The sequence below is a fragment of the Odocoileus virginianus genome, chromosome 17 (genome assembly GCF_023699985.2).
Source record: "Odocoileus virginianus isolate 20LAN1187 ecotype Illinois chromosome 17, Ovbor_1.2, whole genome shotgun sequence".
Taxonomy (NCBI): domain Eukaryota; kingdom Metazoa; phylum Chordata; class Mammalia; order Artiodactyla; family Cervidae; genus Odocoileus; species Odocoileus virginianus.
In genome coordinates this window covers 50,509,860-50,528,367 of record NC_069690.1, presented here as the reverse complement: position 1 = coordinate 50,528,367, position 18,508 = coordinate 50,509,860, and the positions used below count along the sequence as shown (strand labels likewise).

Genomic DNA, 18,508 nt, shown 5'->3' with positions numbered 1-18,508 from the left:
ACCTGTTATTATGCAAGCGTCTGTAGGTCGCAGCTGGGATGGGGGTGTTGGTGGTCTGGGTGCTTCAGCGCCTGACAGCCCAGTCTCCTGGGAGCTGCATCATGCAGGCGCCTGGCTGCCTTCCAGGAGGGTCAGAGTTTGCGGTAAAGGTGCCTGGCCTCAGCCATGGTGACCTCCTCCATCTCCTGCCCATGTCCGTCCTGGGCCAGAGCTCCTGAAACGCTCCCTTCCCCAGGGCTGAGTTTGCTATCCTCTGTCTGTTTTCCCCCAAAGCAGCTGGTGGCAGGGCTGTTGAGGGAGGAGGTGGGGAGGAAGGGCTTTGGGATTCGGGATGATAAGAATGACAGCAAGCATTCCTAGAACATGCTACACTGTTCTAGGCCCACCCAACAAGGAAGGTGTCACCCTCTCCCATCTTACAGATGAGCAAATAGAGTCTCACAGAGGCACAGCAGCCTCCAGTTACAGGGCTGGTGAGTGGCAGTGTGCGTTAGTCGCTCAGTTGTGTCCACCTCTTTTTTAACCCCATGGACTGTAGCCCGCCAGGCTCCTCTGTCCATGGGGATTCTCCAGGCAAGCATACTGGAGTGCGTTGCTATTTCCTTCTCCAGGGGATCTTCCCAACCCAGGGATCGAACCCTGGTCTCCTGCATTGCAGGCAGACTCTTTACCATCTGAGCCATCAGGGAAGCCCAAACCAGCTCAGACCACACTCCTGGCCACTCCCTGGGCCCCAGCCTCTTCCTCTCTGCAGGTGGGCTGGCTCCTCCTGGGTGGTCTTCCTCACCCATCAGAGACCCAGGTGCAGGGGTGAAGGCCTGCTCCCACCTGAGGCCCCGGGGATGGAAACCAGTCGGCAGAAACTTCACCATCTCCAGGCGGTCAGGAAGTGAGGGCAGGGTCAACCCGTCTGACCAGGCCCAGTCTCTGGCCCCTCAGCTCTTGGGGTCTTTGCAGCACTTCCCACCAGGTCCAGCTCCACACCCCCAGGCCCAGAGTCTGACAGCCTCACTGCTGGGCCGACAGCTCAGAAGTGCACAGGACAGAGTTTCTGGGTCTGGTTACTCCCAGGGCGGCCTGTTCTCCACACTTTTTGTGAGACTGCCGTCCATCCCTGGCCATCCAGCCCTGGTTCACCATCATATGACCAGCACAGACATTTGTACCTGAATGTTACTGTTGTGTCTCTGGAATCTTCTATAAATAGCAGATCAGGTGGGAAGAAATAGTTCCTCTTCTGAGAAGACCTTCAATCCCAAGAACTGAGTTGTCGTCTTTTTTTTTCCAATTATTTCTTTTTTGGCTTCGCTAGGTCTTCACTGGGCTTCCCTTGTGGCTCAGCTGGTAAAGCATCCTCCTTGCAATGTGGGAGAGACCTGGGGGTCAGGAAGATCCCCTGGAGAAGGGAAAGGCTACCCACTCTGGTCTGGAGAATTCCATGGACTATATAGTCCATGGGGTCGCAAAGAGTCGGATGTGGTTGAGTGACTTTGACGCGGTTGAGTGACTTTCACTTCAGGTCTTCATTGCCATGCCTGGGCTTGCTTTCCTTGCGAGAGAGTGGGGGCTACTCTCTAGTTGCGGTGTGCAGGCTTCTTGCTGCAGTGGCTTTTCCTGTTGTGGAGCATGGGCTCTAGGGCTTCAGTAGTTGTGGCACATGGGCTCAGTAGTTGTGGCTCATGGGCTTCAGAGCGCAGGCTCAGTAGTTATGCACGGGCTTAGTTGCCCTGTGGCATCTTCCTGGACCAGAGATTGAACCGGCATCCTCTGCATTGCAAAGTGGACTCAGACACTGGACTACCTGGGAAGCCCGAACTGAGTCTTCTCAGTAAAAATTCAGAATGGTGCAGAGTCCTTGAGCCGCCTACCCCAGTCCAGCCCCCAGGTCCTATCCGGCACCTCCTCTGGTCCCTTCAGAGAGTCTGCACTGCTGCTTCGGATGGTCCTGGCACTTCCCTCTGCCAGTTCTGGAATCCTGCATGCCTCTACCTGTTGCTCTGGCCCCAATTCACTGTCTGGGACCCCAGATGATGGAGGCAGCCTGACACCCACCTGGGTGGATCCTTTGTTTCTTTTGCAAATAGTAGCATCCGGTCAAACCTTGAGAGTTTTGTTTCCTGCAGTGGAAACTTCTGCCTCTCTGACCGAACGATGAATCTGAGTCCTCCAGAGCGTTAAGCAAAGTCAAGCCCTGGTCACCAGAGCCCACGAACTGGGCCTCACGGCCACCTGCAGGGAACCCAGGGCTGGCTCACTCTTGCCCAGATCCACAAAGATGTGTACATGAGACTGTGGTTGCCGCCAGAGTGGGCAGAGGTTTCTTCCTCTCTCCACTCTCTGTCGTTTGACTGGCTTCAGTTCTGTGCCCATCCATGCCAAGGTTGCAGTCATTGAGGGATGGGTTCCCTCCTGAATCCCACGCTCCTTGGCACCCTCAAGTGTGCCAGACAGGAGGGGTGTGTGGCTCTCAGGAGGGGCTGTGCAGCCCCTATGGTCACCCTGGCCCTATAAACACATCTATGGCTTCCCTTCCTGCTCTGAGAACCAGGTCTCCCAGTATGGGCTCAGCACAGGTCAAAGCCCAGGAGCCTCCAGACTTTTAGGAAGAATTTGAGCTTTGTTAGTCCTCAAAAAAGCACACATGTATACCTATGGCTGATTCACGTTGATGTGTGACCCAAACCAACACAATATTGTAAAGCAATTATCCTTCAATTAAAAATAAATAAATGAAAAAAAAGTCAGGACGGGAGTGACAATAATCTTGTCCAAATGGAGTCTGGCTGGAGCCCCAGCCTGCTCCAGGAGGTCAGATGGTGGGGGCCCAGGGTTGGCAGGTCAGGTGGTAGGTCTGCTCACAGTTCTGGCACAGGCTTTCTGTGCTGGCCCATCCCGACTCCATGCACATCTGATCAGACCGGGACAAGCGAGTCCGGGGGTGGCTTGGTCCACTCTCTCCTGTTGGGGCTTGGGGGGTGGGAAGCAAAGCCAGAGACCCATTCTGACGGAGCGAGGCTGCTGCTCCCTGGCAAGAGGTACGAACTCAGAAAGGCCCCAGTGAGGTGCCAGCTACACCTAAACTAGTTCCTTGCCTGGTGAAGTTAAGGCACAGGGTGGCCAGCCAAGAGCTGGCCCTCCATGGCTCCCAGCTTCCAGCATTTAGCATCAGCAGTTTCATTTCAAAGACTGGCCACCTCTGCTTACAGTCAGGTCCAGGTCGGTATGGGCAAGGCCGCTTGGCCAACTGGGCCTTAACCTTTCAGTGTTTCCAAGGCCAGGGGTTGGGGGAGGGCGACTGTCCGTCTGTTATCACACTCTTAAAATACTGAACACCTCTAGCCCAGGCTTCCCTTGGCGCTAAGAAAATAAGGAGCAATCCAGGAAGTGGCCACCTTCCCCCTGCGCCTGAAGCCTGCCCTTGGCCTTTGGGTACTGGACACCCCACGGGGGTCTCACCAGCTGTGTGGGAAGAGGGTGGTCCCCGGTCTCCCCCGCCTCACTGACCCACCCACTTCGGACCACAGCAGAGGGGGTGCTTAGCATCCTGGGAGGCCGGCCTCCAGCGGCCTGGGCCCCCTGTCCCCACAGGCAGCCCCTGAAGCCTCCCAGGGGTCCTGGGCCCCCTTACCGTTGGTATAGGGATTGGCAGTCTTCTTGTTGGTCATGACCCGGGCCGTGGCGTTATTGACCTGCCCAGAGAGAGAGAGGGAGAGGCTGAAGGGGGCATTAGCCTGCAGGCCACTGGCCGCCTGGTCCCGCTCTGAACTTCTCCTCTGTGGCCGCCTTGGAGGGGGCGGGGGGCTGGGGACGAGGCCCCCGGGGCTCCCAGGTGAGGCACGGGACAGCTTCTGCCACCAGCCTGGTGACCCGTCAACCACGGCCTGTCCTTCTCCCTCCCCGGGCACCCGCCCTACCCATGGGCCCTGAGCCACCGCTGCGCCCCACGCCGGCTGATGCCCAGGCCCCCAGCCTCGGCTCAGACATCGCGTCCAGCCCCCTGCCCCGGCTCTTGCCCTGCACACGGCTGTCCCCACATCCCAAGCTCAGCCTCTCTCTGGCAGCCCACGGCTGTGGGAGCAGCTGACTGGTGGACTCTCCACAAAGTGTTCTCATCGCAGCTAGCAGACTGGCCCCTGAGACGTCTCTGCCGTGGGCAGCTGCTAAGGCCCTCCTAGTCATGGGCACTGGGATGGCCACCCCTCTCTGTGGGGGCTGCACCCCTTCCCTCAAGGCCAGCAGAGAGTTTTTCCTAAGGGGGGCATATGTGCCTGTTGAGGGGGGCAAGGCCAACGGGGGAGGACCAGGTGGGCACCAAGTGGGTCCTACTGTCCAGACCTCTAAGGCCCTGGTCGGGCTGCCCAGAGGGCCAGTCTGGGGTGTAGGAAGAAGGGGGAGGGCCTCTGTGGAGGGAGCAGAGAGCAGGTGGGGAACTTGAGGGAGGCGTTTGGGCCGTACTGCCTCCCCCCAAGTCTGTGTGAGACCCAGGGGCCTGGGGCCACAGCCTCGAGTGTTGCTGGTCAGTGCCTGTAGCATTCGTTCCACGTCCAGAAGCCTCCCCCACCCCCGCCCCCAAGCCTTCCACCGCTCTTCCTGTGGCTCTGCACTGACCACTGATCCTCCTCGGTGGCGGCCCTCACCGCTGAGCCTGTGTGGGAAGCCCAGCTCCCAGATATCAGAGCCACAGCACTGAGCAGGGTGCACACGGGCCCAGGGAAAAGGCTGGCTAAGTGTCAGGAGGACCCTGCCTCCTCTCCCCTCTGCTCCTCTGGGCTGGATCCACTCCTCCGCCGTGGCTGCACCTTGCTGCCCACTCTCTGGGGGATGAAGGCAAAGGGCAAACAGCAGGATAGGGCAGCGTGGGGAGGGGGCAAATGGGGCAGCCATTGCTCCTTGGTGAGAGTGGCCAGGGGAGTGGTTAATGATCCCCTCCCAACTAGGGGCAGACTGGGCTGGTTGAGGTCCTTGGAGCTGCCAAGCTTCAGAAAGATGATTTCTGGGGCTCCTCCCAGAGTTGGGCTGAGCCCCACGAGAAGGAGGGGGAGGGGGCAGGGTGCGGGGCCCTTGGGTGAGCCTGAGATGGAGACCCAAGAGGGACGGCAAGTGGTGGGCTCGGCTCCAGCCTCAGCATTGCCCCAGCCCGGGGACCCTGGCCCGGCTCTCTGCAGGGCAGCGGCGGGGCTGGGTGGGGCCCTGGGGTGACCAGAGGCAGTTCTCAAGGGCGTCCCTGCTGCAGCACACTTATCTGAGCACCTCAATTTTCCGGCCCTCTACGATCGTCCCATTCAGCTTCTCCCGGGCTCGGTCAGCATCTGAGCTAGTTTCAAAAGTTACAAACCCAAAACCCTGTGAGCGGAGAAGGACAGACACGGAGAGAAAGACACAGGATGAGAAAAAGGAAAAAAAAAGGAGGTGTGGGGGGGGCGTGGGTGGGAGGGGGGCAGGGCAATGGGGGGTGGGTAGAGAGAGAGAGAGGGGTTGAGTCAGGTGAGTTGAAGGAGACTCAGAGGTCTGTCCTGGTACCACTGGCAGGATGCCCAGGAGGGGTACGGTCCCTGGCAGGGGCAGCTGCTGGCCTGGCCTGAGCCCGGCCTGAGCTGACCACCTGGCACCTGAGGGGACAGGCCAAAGCTGAAAAAGAGATGCTGACCTGACCAGGGGCCAGGACTGTTGCCCTAAGCCCACCTGGGAGGGGGGTGGTGCCCAAGGCTGGGCTTCTGAAGGACCCAGAGTGGGGGCAGCCTCACCCATCTTCACCCTGGGGAGCCCGAGGGTGGGGGGGAATCTTCGCATCCAGGAGCTGGCACCCTCCCATACCCCCTCCAAGCCCCCCCGGTGGGGGGCAGCTTCAGGAAGGCCAGTTGCCCCAGGGGAGCAGCTCGCAGGCTGGGGAGGGGCCCAGGCCCAGGGGTGGGGGCTCTCTGAGTGCAGACAGAGAGGTCCCGGCGGCTTAGAGAGAAGGAAGCGTCCGCGGCAGCGCAGCGACAACACAGACAGCGGGGTGGGGAGGGCGGGGCGGGCGGAGGAGCGGGGAGTACAAGCACCCGTGTCGCTCAGGGGTCCTCAGGCTCGGAGCTCTCCAGGGCGGAAACGCACATTTCACACGTTAGCCTGGCGGGACCTACAGCCGGGCGCTGTAATGGTGGCGGCCTCTGGGCGGCACCCACCTTGGAGCCCCGCTCGTTAAAAATGATCTCCACGTCTAAAATTTTTCCGAATTGCTGCAGAGACAGAGATGGGGGTGGGAGAGACAGGAGAGGGTGGGTTAAGACCGCCGGCCCGGTTCGCTGGCTCTCCACAGGGACCGCTGCCCATTGCCTCCGTCTGGTCCTCTGCTCCGGGGTAAGGGGGCCCTTTCCACCTCCTGCAGGGACGTGCATAGCCTTGCTGGGGTAGACCCCACCTTCCTGTGCAGACACTTTCTCCTGCCAGGACACCTGCCCCACCTGCGCCTCACCAGTGCTCCTCGCTCTCCCGCCTCGGACTCTGCCCCTAGCTGCTGACAGCCAGCCCAAATCACACACATGGACACAGGGCTGTGGATAAGCCCTTCCTCAAAGGTGGGGTGCTGGTGTGTAGAGGAGCCTCCGGCAGAGATGCAGTGCCCAGGAAGGGCCTTGCACTGCCGGCTGCCTGTGCTGTTTGGGGACTGGGCTCTGTGGGGTGCAGAAGGCAGTGACCCCAGGTCCCTCTGCCTGCCTGGGACATGCCAGTCGGCTGGGCCCAGATGCTTCGGCTAACACCTTCCTGCCCATCGCTGGCCTGGAACCCTCAAGGGGTAGCCCTGTCCCTCTCACGGCACTTCAGATCAGGAAGCTGTGAATCAAGTCCCCTAAGGTGGCAGCTGAGGTCCTAAGGGGCCTCCAGTACATGCAACTGGAGTTTCCCCTTCATCCCGTAACGTTCAGGAGGCGACCCGGAGCCAGACAGTGAGGCAGTGAACCCTGCCAAGGGCTAGGGAGGGAGGAGGCGCAGCTGGGGTGCAGGCAGAGTGGGCTGATGGTTCTGCAGGGACCGGGGGTGCTCGTGGGTGGCCCGTGGGGACAGAGTGTGCTGAGACCCATGATGTAGGGACCGGAATGGTATCCGAGTGAACTGACCCGACACCAGCTGCTTTAAGTCGGGGCTCTGGGCTCAGAGAAGTTTGGCAGCTGCCAGGCCCAGGCCTAGAGGGGGTAGAATCCTTATCTCTTGATGATTCTAAATTCTGCCTGCACCCCACTGGGTCTCATTCTAATCTAATGGGCCCTGGCCCCCAGGGAAGGGTCATGGATGCCTGGCGAGAGGGCAGGTGTGGGTGCTGGGTCCATCCCGAGGCCACCTCCCGTTTACCTGACAAATCCCACCTGAGGGTGGCGTGAGGGGTGGGCTGCTGGGTTCAGGGGTCAGAGTCTGCTGGACTTGAGGCGGAAGTGGGGAGTGGGCCCCTGGCAGGCAGGGGAAGGAGAGTTTGGAGCGGGAGATGGGAGAGAGGGAGAGAACACAGGCTGGGTGCAAGTCTCCTCCACGGCCGGGGCTGAACCCAGGCTGCTGCCCTCTTACCCGCCCACAGGGCAGCCCCAGCCCTGAGTGGGCATCAGCACCTGCTAGGGGCTCAAATCACGTGGCAGAATGAAGTCACCGCAGGATTTGAGCCTCCCTGTAGGAACTCGCTGGGATCTTACAGAGAGTCTAGGAACAGACTGGGAGAATCCAGGATGGAATGCTCACTGGCTACCCGTAGTGTGGGCTCCTTGTTGGCCCAGCCCCCGGGGCCTGGGGGCTGCAGGCCCAGAGAGGTCCAGTACCCGGGCTGGGCCCCAGGCACACCTGACAGGCGGGGGCTGTTGGGGGTGAGGCCAGGAGGTTGGGTGCCCCTCTGGGCACAGAGGTCTCTGGAGCCCTCAACAGCAGAATGATAAACCTGACTGGCCTCTGCCTGGGCTTGAGGGGCAAGGGGTTGGCATGAAAGCGAAAGTTGCTCAGTCGTGTCCGACTTTTTGTGACCCCATGGACTACACAGTCCATGAAATTCTCCAGGCCAGAATACTGGAGTGGGTAGCCTCTCCCTTCTCCAGGGGATCTTCCCAACCCAGGGATCGAACCCAGGTCTTCGGCATTGTGGCCGGATTCTTTACCAGCTGAGCCGCCCGGGGAGCCCAGGGTTGGGGGTGACAGTCACGGAGGTCCCTCCCTGGAGCCTGCGTCCCGCCTCCCCCCTCCCATTCTGCACGCTCGGGTCCAAGCGGGGCTGGACCCAGAGGGCAACGGGAGGCGGGGAAACCCGGGAGCCATTCTGACACTGGGGCCGCGCTGGGGGGGGGGGGGGGGGCAGATGGAGGGGCCGCACACACTCACCCCGAACATTTGCCGCAGGTCGGGGTCCCTGAACCGGAAGGGGATGTTGGAGACGTGTAGCCGCTTGGGCTGCTGCTTCTCTGTGGGGTCGGAGGGGTGGAGTGGCTGGCTGTCCGTCTGTGCCGCCTCGTCTGTCTGCTGTGGGGAGAGGAGCCGGGCTGGGAGGTGCCCCTCTTCAGCTCCCACCCCATAGCAGGGGAGGGTCTAGACACCAGGTCTTCCCCAAGCCCGGCGGACTCCCCCCTGCCTGTGATTCACAGCAGCATTTCAACCTCAGAGATCCCCCTTCTGGGCTTTTTCCCGAGCGGTGTCTGTGATGCCATCACAGAGCGAGGCCCCCCTGGCCCAGCGTGCCCTCCCACCCTGTGGCTCAGCCTGCCCACTGATGCCCGACCTCAGTGGGCCCTCGGCTATCACAGCTCTTGAGGTCGTGAGTGTACCCTCCCGACAGCCCGAGCTCTGGGAGGACAGGGAACGTTGGGGGTTTCCAGCCTGATGAGAAAGTGGAGAGGTTTCGGAAGCCACTCGTGGCACACACTTCAGTAAGGATGCTACTCCTCCCCCGGGGAGGCCACCCCCAGACTGCCTCTTCTTCTAGCCCTGCTCTGGGTCTCTGCATTGTCCAGGGCTCAAGGGGTGGCAACCTCCAGTGCCTCAGAGCTGGTCCGGATTCTGGATGGACCCAAACATTGATCAACAGAGGGATTGTGAAAGACTCGGGTCTCGGAACAAAGCTGCCACAAAGCAAGGACCACCTCCCCGCCCTGTCCCCCAGACCAGCTCCCCAAGAGGTCAAGGCCATGAAGAGGCCTCGAGGCAGTGCGGTGCAGCGAGTGGACGGGGCACATGTGTGAGGTTCCTCAATGGGGACCCCCATGGGGACAGGCCACCAGCTCACAGCCAGGCTGCCCTTCAGCCTGATGGGTCCCTGCTGAATCCCCAGGGCAAGGGCAGGCTGGGCATGGTGAGTGCAGGGAGGGCCCTCGAGGGGCCTCATCATGACCCTGGGGCTGGCATCTCCGGCATTCTGTGTCGCGTAGTGTCCAGAAGCAGAGCTGATGACAGACCGGGTGACTGGACAGATGCCATTCTCTCATGTGGGGCTCCTCTGGGGCTCTCCTCTGATGTCGTGTGTCCCCATCCCCTGTGGGCACAACCAGCTGAGAAAGCATCTTTTACTGCTTCTTTCCTCTTCCTGTCTCAAGTCCTGATCCCCCTGCCAGGATCTGGGATCGCCTCCCCAGTACGCCGCTTGGACTTGAACCTTTGTCTGGTGGTGGGGGGGTCTTCCTCTGGGTCAGGATTCCAGGTGACAGTCAGGGGGTTTGGCTCCTGTCCCATACTCCTACAGAGAGTGAAGGGGGAAGGGCAGGGTCCTCAAGGCTGGGGTGGACTTTGCACAAATGGAAGTCCTGGTGGCTGCGGTCTCCCATGTGGCCGGCGGAGAGAGGTTGGGCCGCAGACATGCTACGAGGACAGCTGAGAGGAGAGGGGCTGGTGTGTGCCTCCCACGGGTCACTGGCAACTGCCCATTTGCTTCTGGTGGGTTTTGTCCACCAAAGGAGTGCTTTGGTGCCTCCCGGACCCAGGACGGTGAGCAAGGCGAGCTCACTGCACCTGAGGCTTCATGCTGTGGCTGAGGACTGGCCCTCGCCAAGGCCACTGGCTGGAGGTCTGTCTCTGGACTCCTGAGTGGCTGGCCTCAGTGGCCACCTGAGTCATCCTCTCTGGAAGGATAGGGCTGCTCCCCTAACTCCTGCGCTCAGCCAGGCCCCAGGGTAGCAGATGCCATAGGGGATAGGAGGGGAGGGGAGGGGGTTCAGGAGGGCTGCAGGAGTGTGGGGGTATCCTGTTCAAAGGCCCCTTAGACTCAGCTCTGTACTCCTGTGTTGAGAGGAAGCACACGGCAGGCGATCCTACACGTGGGTTTGAAACCACCATCTCCTCGTGTGCCTGGGGACATGTGTGACCTGGGGTTCAGCTGACTGGCCACCCCATGCATGGCAGGCCCATTTCTGATGAGAGTGTGTTCTCTGAGCCAAGTGTAGGGCTGCAGGTGATTCTGCGCTTGTTCCTGGGGCTTCACCAACAAGTGCTGACACCAGAAGCCCCCCTTCAGTCTGGGGACGAACAGCTGGTCAGGGGGAGTGAGGTGGCAGGTCTCCGAGACTCCTGGTCTGGCCTGCACGTGCCCTCGTTCCTGATGGACAAAGCGGGGCAGCTGCCTTTGGGCTTTTGGGGGACATGTGGGGGCTCCTCTCCCCCCAGCCCAGGACCTGGAGAAGCCCAACTGCTCAGCCCCTTCCCAAGCCGTCCGGCTGTCCTCCTCCTCCCTTGTTCCACTCTTCCTTGTAGGAAGCGAGCTTGGGCTTGACCATCAGGGAGCCCGTCTGTGCCCCCAAACCAAGGCAGAACTGGCCGTGCATCTGCTGAGTCTTCAGAAGCCTGAGCCCCGCCCTCTGGCTACAACAGGCCGTGGCTCTTTCTGTGAGGTGGTCAGGTTGGGCCCAGTGTCCCGTCACCCTCCCACCCATGCCTTTCACACACCTGTGCCTTGGCTGCTCCTGGGTACAGGTGACTCACCGACTCGGGATCTGGGAAACTAGGGGGACAGGAGCATGCAATGCTGACCCTGGGCCGGCAGAGGGCAGTGGTCAGCACAAGCTGGTGGCCAGGACTACAGTGGGTGGTGGCAGTGGGAAAGCCCAGCTCCCACTCAGAGATGGGGAGCCTTGGGCGGGAGGGGAGGCACCATGGGAGGGCGCTGATGGAGCTGGGGCATCTGGGGCCAGAATGTCCTTCCTGCAACGCCTTGGGCCTCTCCTAATAGCAGAACTGAGCCCACTGTGTGTCTCCAAGATCCAGGGTCCCCCTGCTTCTTCCCACCTCAAAGGCCCTTAGGGGAGCAGCGGAGGGTGAGGTGGGAGAGACGGGGTGATGGGGGGGCAGGACAAGTAAGAAAAGCCCTCCTTGGCCCCAAGCATAGCTGCAAAGAGAGGCAGGTAAATGGGTTCAATGACTGTGAAATTGTGAGATGTGTGGAGAAACCCGAGTGTAACAGAGCACTGGCTGCCCCGAGGGGAGACGGAGGCCTTCCCACCATTTATCACAGCGGTCCGGGAAGCTGGCACCGCCTTCCAAGGGACTTTACTTCCTTTTTCTTCTTTAAAGCAATCTTTGCCTTTGGTTCTCAAATGCAGGGAAATGAGAAACAGCAGCAGCAACACCCCTTCCTCCCCAGCTGCTCTCAGCCATTTTGCTTCTGCGTCCTTCTCATTTCCATGTCATCTTAGCCCACGTGGTGACACGGTCCTTGTCCCCCTTTCAAGGCAGCATCCGGTCCCTCTGGATGGGACAGTGTATCTCCCATTTTTGCACCCTCCAAAGAGTCTGCAGCCCCCTTCGCTTGGGCCTCCCCGAGCCCAGCACTGGGAGAGGCTGAGAGGGCTGTGGGCAGGGGTCAGTAGGTCTGGCAGGGTGGCAGGCATCAGGCCAGGGCCTGGGGGCCGTCACTGGGACAGAACCAAGGCTGGGTGATGCCACACAGAGGAAGCAGCTCCAGGAAACCCTCTTTCTCTGCGGCCCCCTCTCCCCTCATCTTCAGTCCTCTGATAACTCCTAGGCACCCATGCAATAGCCGTTGGCTGCTCGCCCAACATGGCTCACCCCTGGTGGGTGGTGAGCCAGCTTCGGAGGAGGTGTTCTCCCCACAAGGCCTCGAGCCATCCACTCATGAAGCCTTCCTCAGGACCTCAGATGGAGCTGTGTGTCCTCTTTGGACTGTGAATGACGCCATGCTCCGGGAACTCTCTGCTGGCCACCGCTCGTGGTGCATCGATGCTGATGACGCCATCTGCTCGCACCCTGCCTGCATGAAGGCGGCACCCTGAGGTGGTGTATTCCAACCACGGTCCACCCTGTTCCCTTTTAAGTTCCAAGAGCCAAGAGTGCAGGGGACCAAAGGCTGCTGCTCCAGGTGGAGTTTCCGAGAGGACGTCCCTGTGGCTGTCCCACAGCACAGGGTGGACAGGTGGGTGGGGAGGGCACCAGCAGGGGACCCCGTAAAACCCTGCAAGAATGAGGTAGCTCCGGGAGGTGGTCCCCAGCCTGTACCCCAGGGGGCTCCCGCGGAGTAGGGAGGCGGGCCTGCTCCATCAGCAGCCCCAGTCACTGTGTCTCCTGCTGCCTTTTGATAAAAGAACGTAGGTGACGCCATGATGATAAACAGAATCCACAGGCATGAGAGGGCAGGATGGACACAAGCTGGAGCTACTCTGCTTGCTTCCTCGCACCTCCTGATTCTGACACCAGGCTTCTTGGGGAAGGCCAAGGGGGAGGCTCTGGGAAGCCACGTAGGCCTGATCTGGGATGGACGTAAGACAGCTGAGCAGCAGGGCTAGGAGGACCAAGAGTTTGTTGAAGAGAAGTGGCTCCTGGAGTCTTCGAGCAGGACAGGCAGTGGCCAACCTCCCCAGCTCCTCGCAGGGTGCAAAGCCTCTGCTGGAAGAAACACTCCGGGTCGGAGCATCCACACCCTGCAGCAGCGGCAGCTGAAGTCTTTGCTGGGCAATTCTGAGTGTCTTTGAGATCACCTGCTAGTCCAGTAACTTCCACCTGAGGGGCCTCTATCTCGGTATCACGGTGGAAGAGCAGCAGACTCACCCCCTCCCAGGACCTGAAGTGCCCCTCCGTGGAGAAAGGAAGGCCGAGGCTGCCGGGTATCGGGCTCAGCAGCTCTCTGGCCCAGGCACTTTCCTGGGAGTGGGGTGTTCAACCGAGCAGTGAGGCTCTCGCATCTTCTCTCTGAGACTCCCGGGTCCTCTCCGGGGCCGCGGACTCTCGCAGAGTGAAAGGGGCCCATGTAATGTCTGTGGTTGGTGGGAAGTGACGGCCCCCGCGAGGTAGGGTCAGGCCCTTCTTCCTGTGCACCCCCAGGCTGGCTTGGGGCCTGGCACAAGCAGGTCCCTGCAGAAGTTGGCCAATGGAAGATGATTCTGTATGGGTCGCAGTGAGGCTGTGTCAGGCGGTCCAGGAGGCCTGTCTGTGCTGCGGAGGCGTCAGCGGTCGGTCTCAACCTCCTCTGTGTCAGTGGCCAGTCTGGTCATCTTGTCTCCTGGGCTTGCTTCTGGCGGGGGTCAGCATTTGTTCCCAAGGAGGTCATGAGAGGTTTTCCCCAGACTCACCCCATATGCTGCTGTCCATCAGAAAGAGACCAGCCGGCTGGCGGTGACCTGCTCACAGGGACCCCTCTGGCTCCCTCACTCACCTCTCTTTTCTGAGCACATGCAGGTCACAGTTTGAGGCATGAGAAGCGGCAGCAGCCAGGGAAGTATGGTTTGGTTGCCTGTTCTGAGACCCGTGGACATTGCCCTTCTCATCCGTTGAACCCTGGGGGGGCATCTGTGGCGGACACCCTGTACCAGGGACGCTGGGAGAATCGAGAAGACTGATGGACTTGGCGCAGACTCACATCCGGCAGCGCTCCAAGTGGGCAGGGGGGTTTGGTTCAGTGGGGGGCAGCTTGGGTGGGCGCTCTCCCCAGAGTTTGGATGATGCTGCCCACATGGCGAGGGAAGGTGACATCCACGTCTAGGGGTACACCACGGGAGCCACGCTGGGTTGAGAGGCTGAGGTGGCACAGGGAGTGGGGCACCCAGCAGGCACACGGGCAGGGCATGTTGGCCTCCTGCCTGGCCCCCACCAGCCAGCACTGGCACCAGGCCAGTAGGGCCGGCTCGATGAACCCAGAGCCCCAGAGCTCAGCGGGGCGCGAGCCCATGGAGGATGCAACAGAAGGGGCTCGGGGCAGGGCCGCAGCAGCCTGGTCTCCGGAGGGGCTCCCTCCACAGGATGCCCACCCCAGGCGGGCCAGGGGCAGTGGCCACTCCTGGACTTGATCCTTGGCTATCAGGAAATCTCCAAGAAGTGCCGGGCTCAGCACTTTATCCTTGGAACTGCATCACAACCACATAATTGAAGCTATCTGATTGGAGGGCAGCCAAGCAGGTAGATTACAAGTGATTAGAAATGATAGGAGGGCCTGCAACCCGAGACAGCTCTGAGGGGCTCTGGGCCTCTGCTCGCTGCCGCCAGCACTCCCCACCCTGCCCCCACTTCTGCCGGGCCCCCCTGGGACTCCAGGCGAGCCCAGGCCCCCTGACCTGGCCGTTTCCCTTGCTTCCCATTAACAGGTCACTGATGGTTGAGGACACGCTCCATCTCCCAGATGAGGTGAGAGCTGGCCTGAAGTTATGGCTTGGGGAGGCAGAGGGGGGCCCCCCTGCGTGGCATCTGCCCACCAGAAAGATTCTTGGGTGTTGGATGGTGAAGAGCCGGAAGGCTGGGAGTGCCTTCCTGGGGGTGGAGACTCGCCCTGCTATGGGCTGCCTCTCCATATGCAGCCCCCGAGGCCCCTTCCCCTGGAGTTCCGAGGCTGGGGGGCCCTTACCGGCACTGTCTGGGCCCCTGTGATGGGCTGTGTGCTGGTGTCACTGCTTGGTTGCTCCGGGTGGGTCTGTGCTGGTGTGTACAGGGTCATGCCATGCTCCGGGGGGACCGGGGTCTGGCCCGAGTAGTCCGGCGTGGGGTGCGGTGGGGGTGGGGCATACTCGGCAGGGATGCCGTTCTGTGGCGGAGGGGGGTACTGGGCCGGGGGGTAGGGCTGGGCCATTGCTTCAGGCGGAGCCGTGGCGTCCTGATTGCCCTGCGGAGGAGACAGCAAGGTTGGTTAGACCGCGGTGTGGGCGGGACTCCGCCTCCTTTCACTGGCGCCTCTCTGGGAGGCCCTGTGGTCCCAAAGTGGACTTTCAGCAGCATTGTCCAGGCCGTCTGGGAGGGGAGATCCCCCAGCACAGGGCAATCAGCTCACAGCTGGGCTGCCGGGGGCATTCAGGGGAGCCCAGTCTGCGGGGAGACACCCCTGGGTTTGGAGCCACTTGTGTGAATTTGTCAGGTCCGAGCACACTAAAGGTTTATTTTTAATCCAGCGAGTTTTAAAAATAATTAAACATTTCGAGATAACTGTAGACAGACACAGCTGTAAGAAATAGCTCAGGGGGGCCCCGTGTACCCTCTACAGGGCCGGGCCCCCCAGCGGTGACAGCTTGTGAAACCTTCCCCACCAGGAGACTGACATGGGCCCAGTCGAGACACAGAACCTTCCAGCAGCACCAGGATCCTGCCTTTGGCCCTGGATGGCCACACCCCTGCCCTCTGGCCTTAGAAAGGCTTCTAAGCCTCGGTTTTCTCATCAGTAAGCAGGCGTGAGAGGACACGATTCACAGCCTGCAGAGGGGAGGACCGGAGTTGATCGTGAAGACACGGAGCCTCGTACAACTGGGCCTCATGGTGGCCACAGGGTGAGGCGCTGTCCGTGAGGCACAGAGGGTTCTGGCCTCAGTCTCAAGGATCCCCAAGACGTCCCAGTGATCCTTCCCACCCTCAAAGGTCTGCTGCCCCAGGGGGAAATGTATTCCCTCGATGCTGACCCCAGCCAACCTGGGGCTCTGAGAAGCCCCTGGAGAGGCCCAGAAGCGCCCCAGGACAGTGGTTCTCCAAAGGGGGTGCTGGGACCTGCAGCATCAGCATCATTTGGGGTCCAGTCAGCAGTGCAGATCTTGGCTCACCCCAGACCTCCTCTCCAAGTCTGGGGACTGTGAGATCCACTGGTATTGGTTACAAAGAACAGCTCTGGTGGAAAATCTCTCAGCCTCAGATAAGGGACTGGGGTCCCTCGTGGGTTCGGGGGGAGAACTGGTGTTCTGGCCAACCCTTGCTGTGGACACACACTAGGGGGCAGGTTCTCAGCAGCCACTCTGAGCAGGGGAGGCACCCCCTGGCCTTCTGAGGGTGCCTCTGGGGGAGAAGGAGCCTCACCACCTGGAAGGACAGGGGTTACCTCTCACAGGAGGCGCCCCCAGAGCATGGAAGGACCCTTGCATGCACGGCAATGGTTGACTGCTTTCCCGATGCCCCGCTAAGCGGGGACCTCACACGTGATTCCGTGTCCACCCCCGTCAACCTCCGTGTGTCTGATCTCAGTTTTAGAGTCTGTCTCCTTGTCCACCTCCCCACCCCCACCCCAAAACATGTGCTTCTTCTAGCAGGCATGCCGACTTGCTCACTGCTGTTCCTTCAATTGGTGACTATTCACCCCAAACTGTGTGTTGGGAAGCTGGGGTGCCAGGCTCGTGATTCCAGTGGGGAGCGGGATGGGTAGTCCCTGCCCTAGTGGGGTCTGCTGTCCGATGGGAGAGTTAGTTCAACTCCCCAGATGTTGAGTCGATCGTGGTGGGGCAGGTGGCCTGAGGGGCTGGCCACACGAGGCCAGCGGAGACTGAATGGAAGACCTGGTTTCTGCCTTCAGGCCAGAGCCCTGCCCCACCACCATGGTCTGCTTGCCTGCCCACCTCCCTTCTAGCCAGTGACGCAGGCCCCCACAACAGCCCAGGGCCCAGCTCCACCCTGCCCCCAGCCACCGCCCCAGTGCCAGTCTCTGCCTCGGTGCTGACGGCCCTCACTTCTGGGTGACCTGACACGGAACAAGAGGTCTCGTCCCCGCTTCCTCCTTGGGGAAGCCCCCAGGTCCTTCCCCTCTCTCTGCAGAAACTGGGGCAGTCCACGCCCCTGATAAGTGGACGGATACAGGCGTGTGCACAGATGCACACACTCACGAGGGCCTGCTCCTCGCTAGAGGGTCCCGCCTCATTGCTCCCAAGTAGCCGAGAAGCCCCATCGCCCAGTCGGCCAGCCTCTGGCTCCGGCCCAGCGAGACCCAGGGTGGGTTCAGAGTGAGGGAGGAGGGGCCCGCGAGGCAGGAGGCTCCCAGGGGTGGAGGAGCACCCAGGCTCCAGGATGGCGGAGGAGAGGCAGGGAGGGCAGGGAGGGCGAGGAGCGGAGGGAAGCGGAGAGCCAGGCAGGAGTGTGGAAAGGCCCGGGTGAGGGGGAGGGCGCTGTCCGCAGCCTCCGGAGATCAATTAACTGATAAATATTTGATTAGAACCTTCGCTAACTTACATCTTGCCAGTGCCCCCTCTCCCCCACCTCCTCCGAGGCTCTGGGAAAGGGGGGCTGCTCTCCTGTCTGCTTCCTCCCCACCCCCCACCCCACCCCCCCACGACCCTCCCCAGTGCCCTCCTCTCTGGTCCTGCCCTGGCAGAGGGACAGCTGCCAATCTCTCCCTCTGCAGGGCTCCCGCGCTGGAGCCCGGGGCCCAGATGTCAGGGGAACCCATGACACGGTGAGGGTAGAGGGAGGTGTGTTTGGGGTCCTAAGTGCCAGGGTCTGGAGGGGTCAGGGGCGGGCAGGAGGCAGCTGAGGGGTGGGGACCTCGAGCGACATTTGTGGCATCATTAAGTCAGCGCGTCTGAGTGCATGGTGCTGTCTACCCTGCAGATGTGACCTCATCGAATCTCCTCCAACCTACCAGGTGGACAATGTGTCCCCATTTCCCAGCCAATAAAGCTGAGGTACAGGGGCCTGTATGGCATGGGCTGCCAGCTCCTAAACCTGGCTCCCCACTCCTCGTGCAGAACTGTAGCCTTTCCTGGGGGGTCTAGAGGGAGGTGAGGTTCCACAGCCCAGTGAGAGCCAGGACCCTGGAGAGCACCTGGAGAGCTCTGATCCCCTCTCTTAGCCACCGACTGGCCCCAGGTCACTGTCTGAGTACGTTTCCCATCTGCAGTGATCATCTCCGGCGTGTTGGTGGGTCCTGGGCAGTTCTCAACACCCCTGCCCTGCGTCTCCTCCACGCCCATGCATAACGGGCTATGGTTCCATGAGTGGCCTTTTCCTTGGCTGCACAACCCGTACCTGCGATGCACCCCGGGGCAACGAAACTTCACATCCAAACTTTCCCACGAGGTTTGGAAGTGCAGTCCATGCCGAGAGCCCCAAGAGCAGACCTGGATGGAATAGCAACGAGTGTCAGGTCTAGCCCGAGAGGGCGTCCAGGTGCCCTGCACACAGAGGTTTGCACAATGCTTGTCACTTTCCTTTTCTTCCTTCTTCTCAGGTCTGTTGGGGCCACAACAAAGGGCCAGGCTTGATGGAGTGAGCTGAGCAGAGTCCCCCTGCCAGGCCAGGTCTCATGGCTTCAGATGACTTCAGAGCAGTTTGTGAAGTGTGGCTCCCCAGGGGTTGTGAATTCCCTCACTCACCCTCCATCACCACATCC

General features: G+C 61.0%; 1 protein-coding gene across 11 annotated transcripts in view; it reads right to left on the bottom strand.

Annotated features, from left to right (window-relative positions):
* RBFOX3 (RNA binding fox-1 homolog 3) overlaps positions 1–18,508 on the bottom strand; it is a 430,383-nt gene that overhangs the window by 8,429 nt on the left and 403,446 nt on the right. For 7 of the 11 annotated variants that reach the window (XM_070479833.1, XM_070479832.1, XM_070479829.1 and 4 more), the window contains 5 exons: positions 14,783–15,037; positions 8,335–8,472; positions 6,165–6,218; positions 5,251–5,343; positions 3,629–3,689 (listed from right to left, as the gene is read on the bottom strand). In XM_070479833.1, coding sequence (XP_070335934.1) covers positions 3,629–3,689; positions 5,251–5,343; positions 6,165–6,218; positions 8,335–8,472; positions 14,783–15,004 — 568 coding nt within the window. In that variant the 5' untranslated portion in view covers positions 15,005–15,037. The remainder of the gene's footprint in view (positions 1–3,628; positions 3,690–5,250; positions 5,344–6,164; positions 6,219–8,334; positions 8,473–14,782; positions 15,038–18,508) is intronic. The other 4 variants (XM_070479826.1, XM_070479835.1, XM_070479828.1 and 1 more) reach the window with 2 other exon arrangements.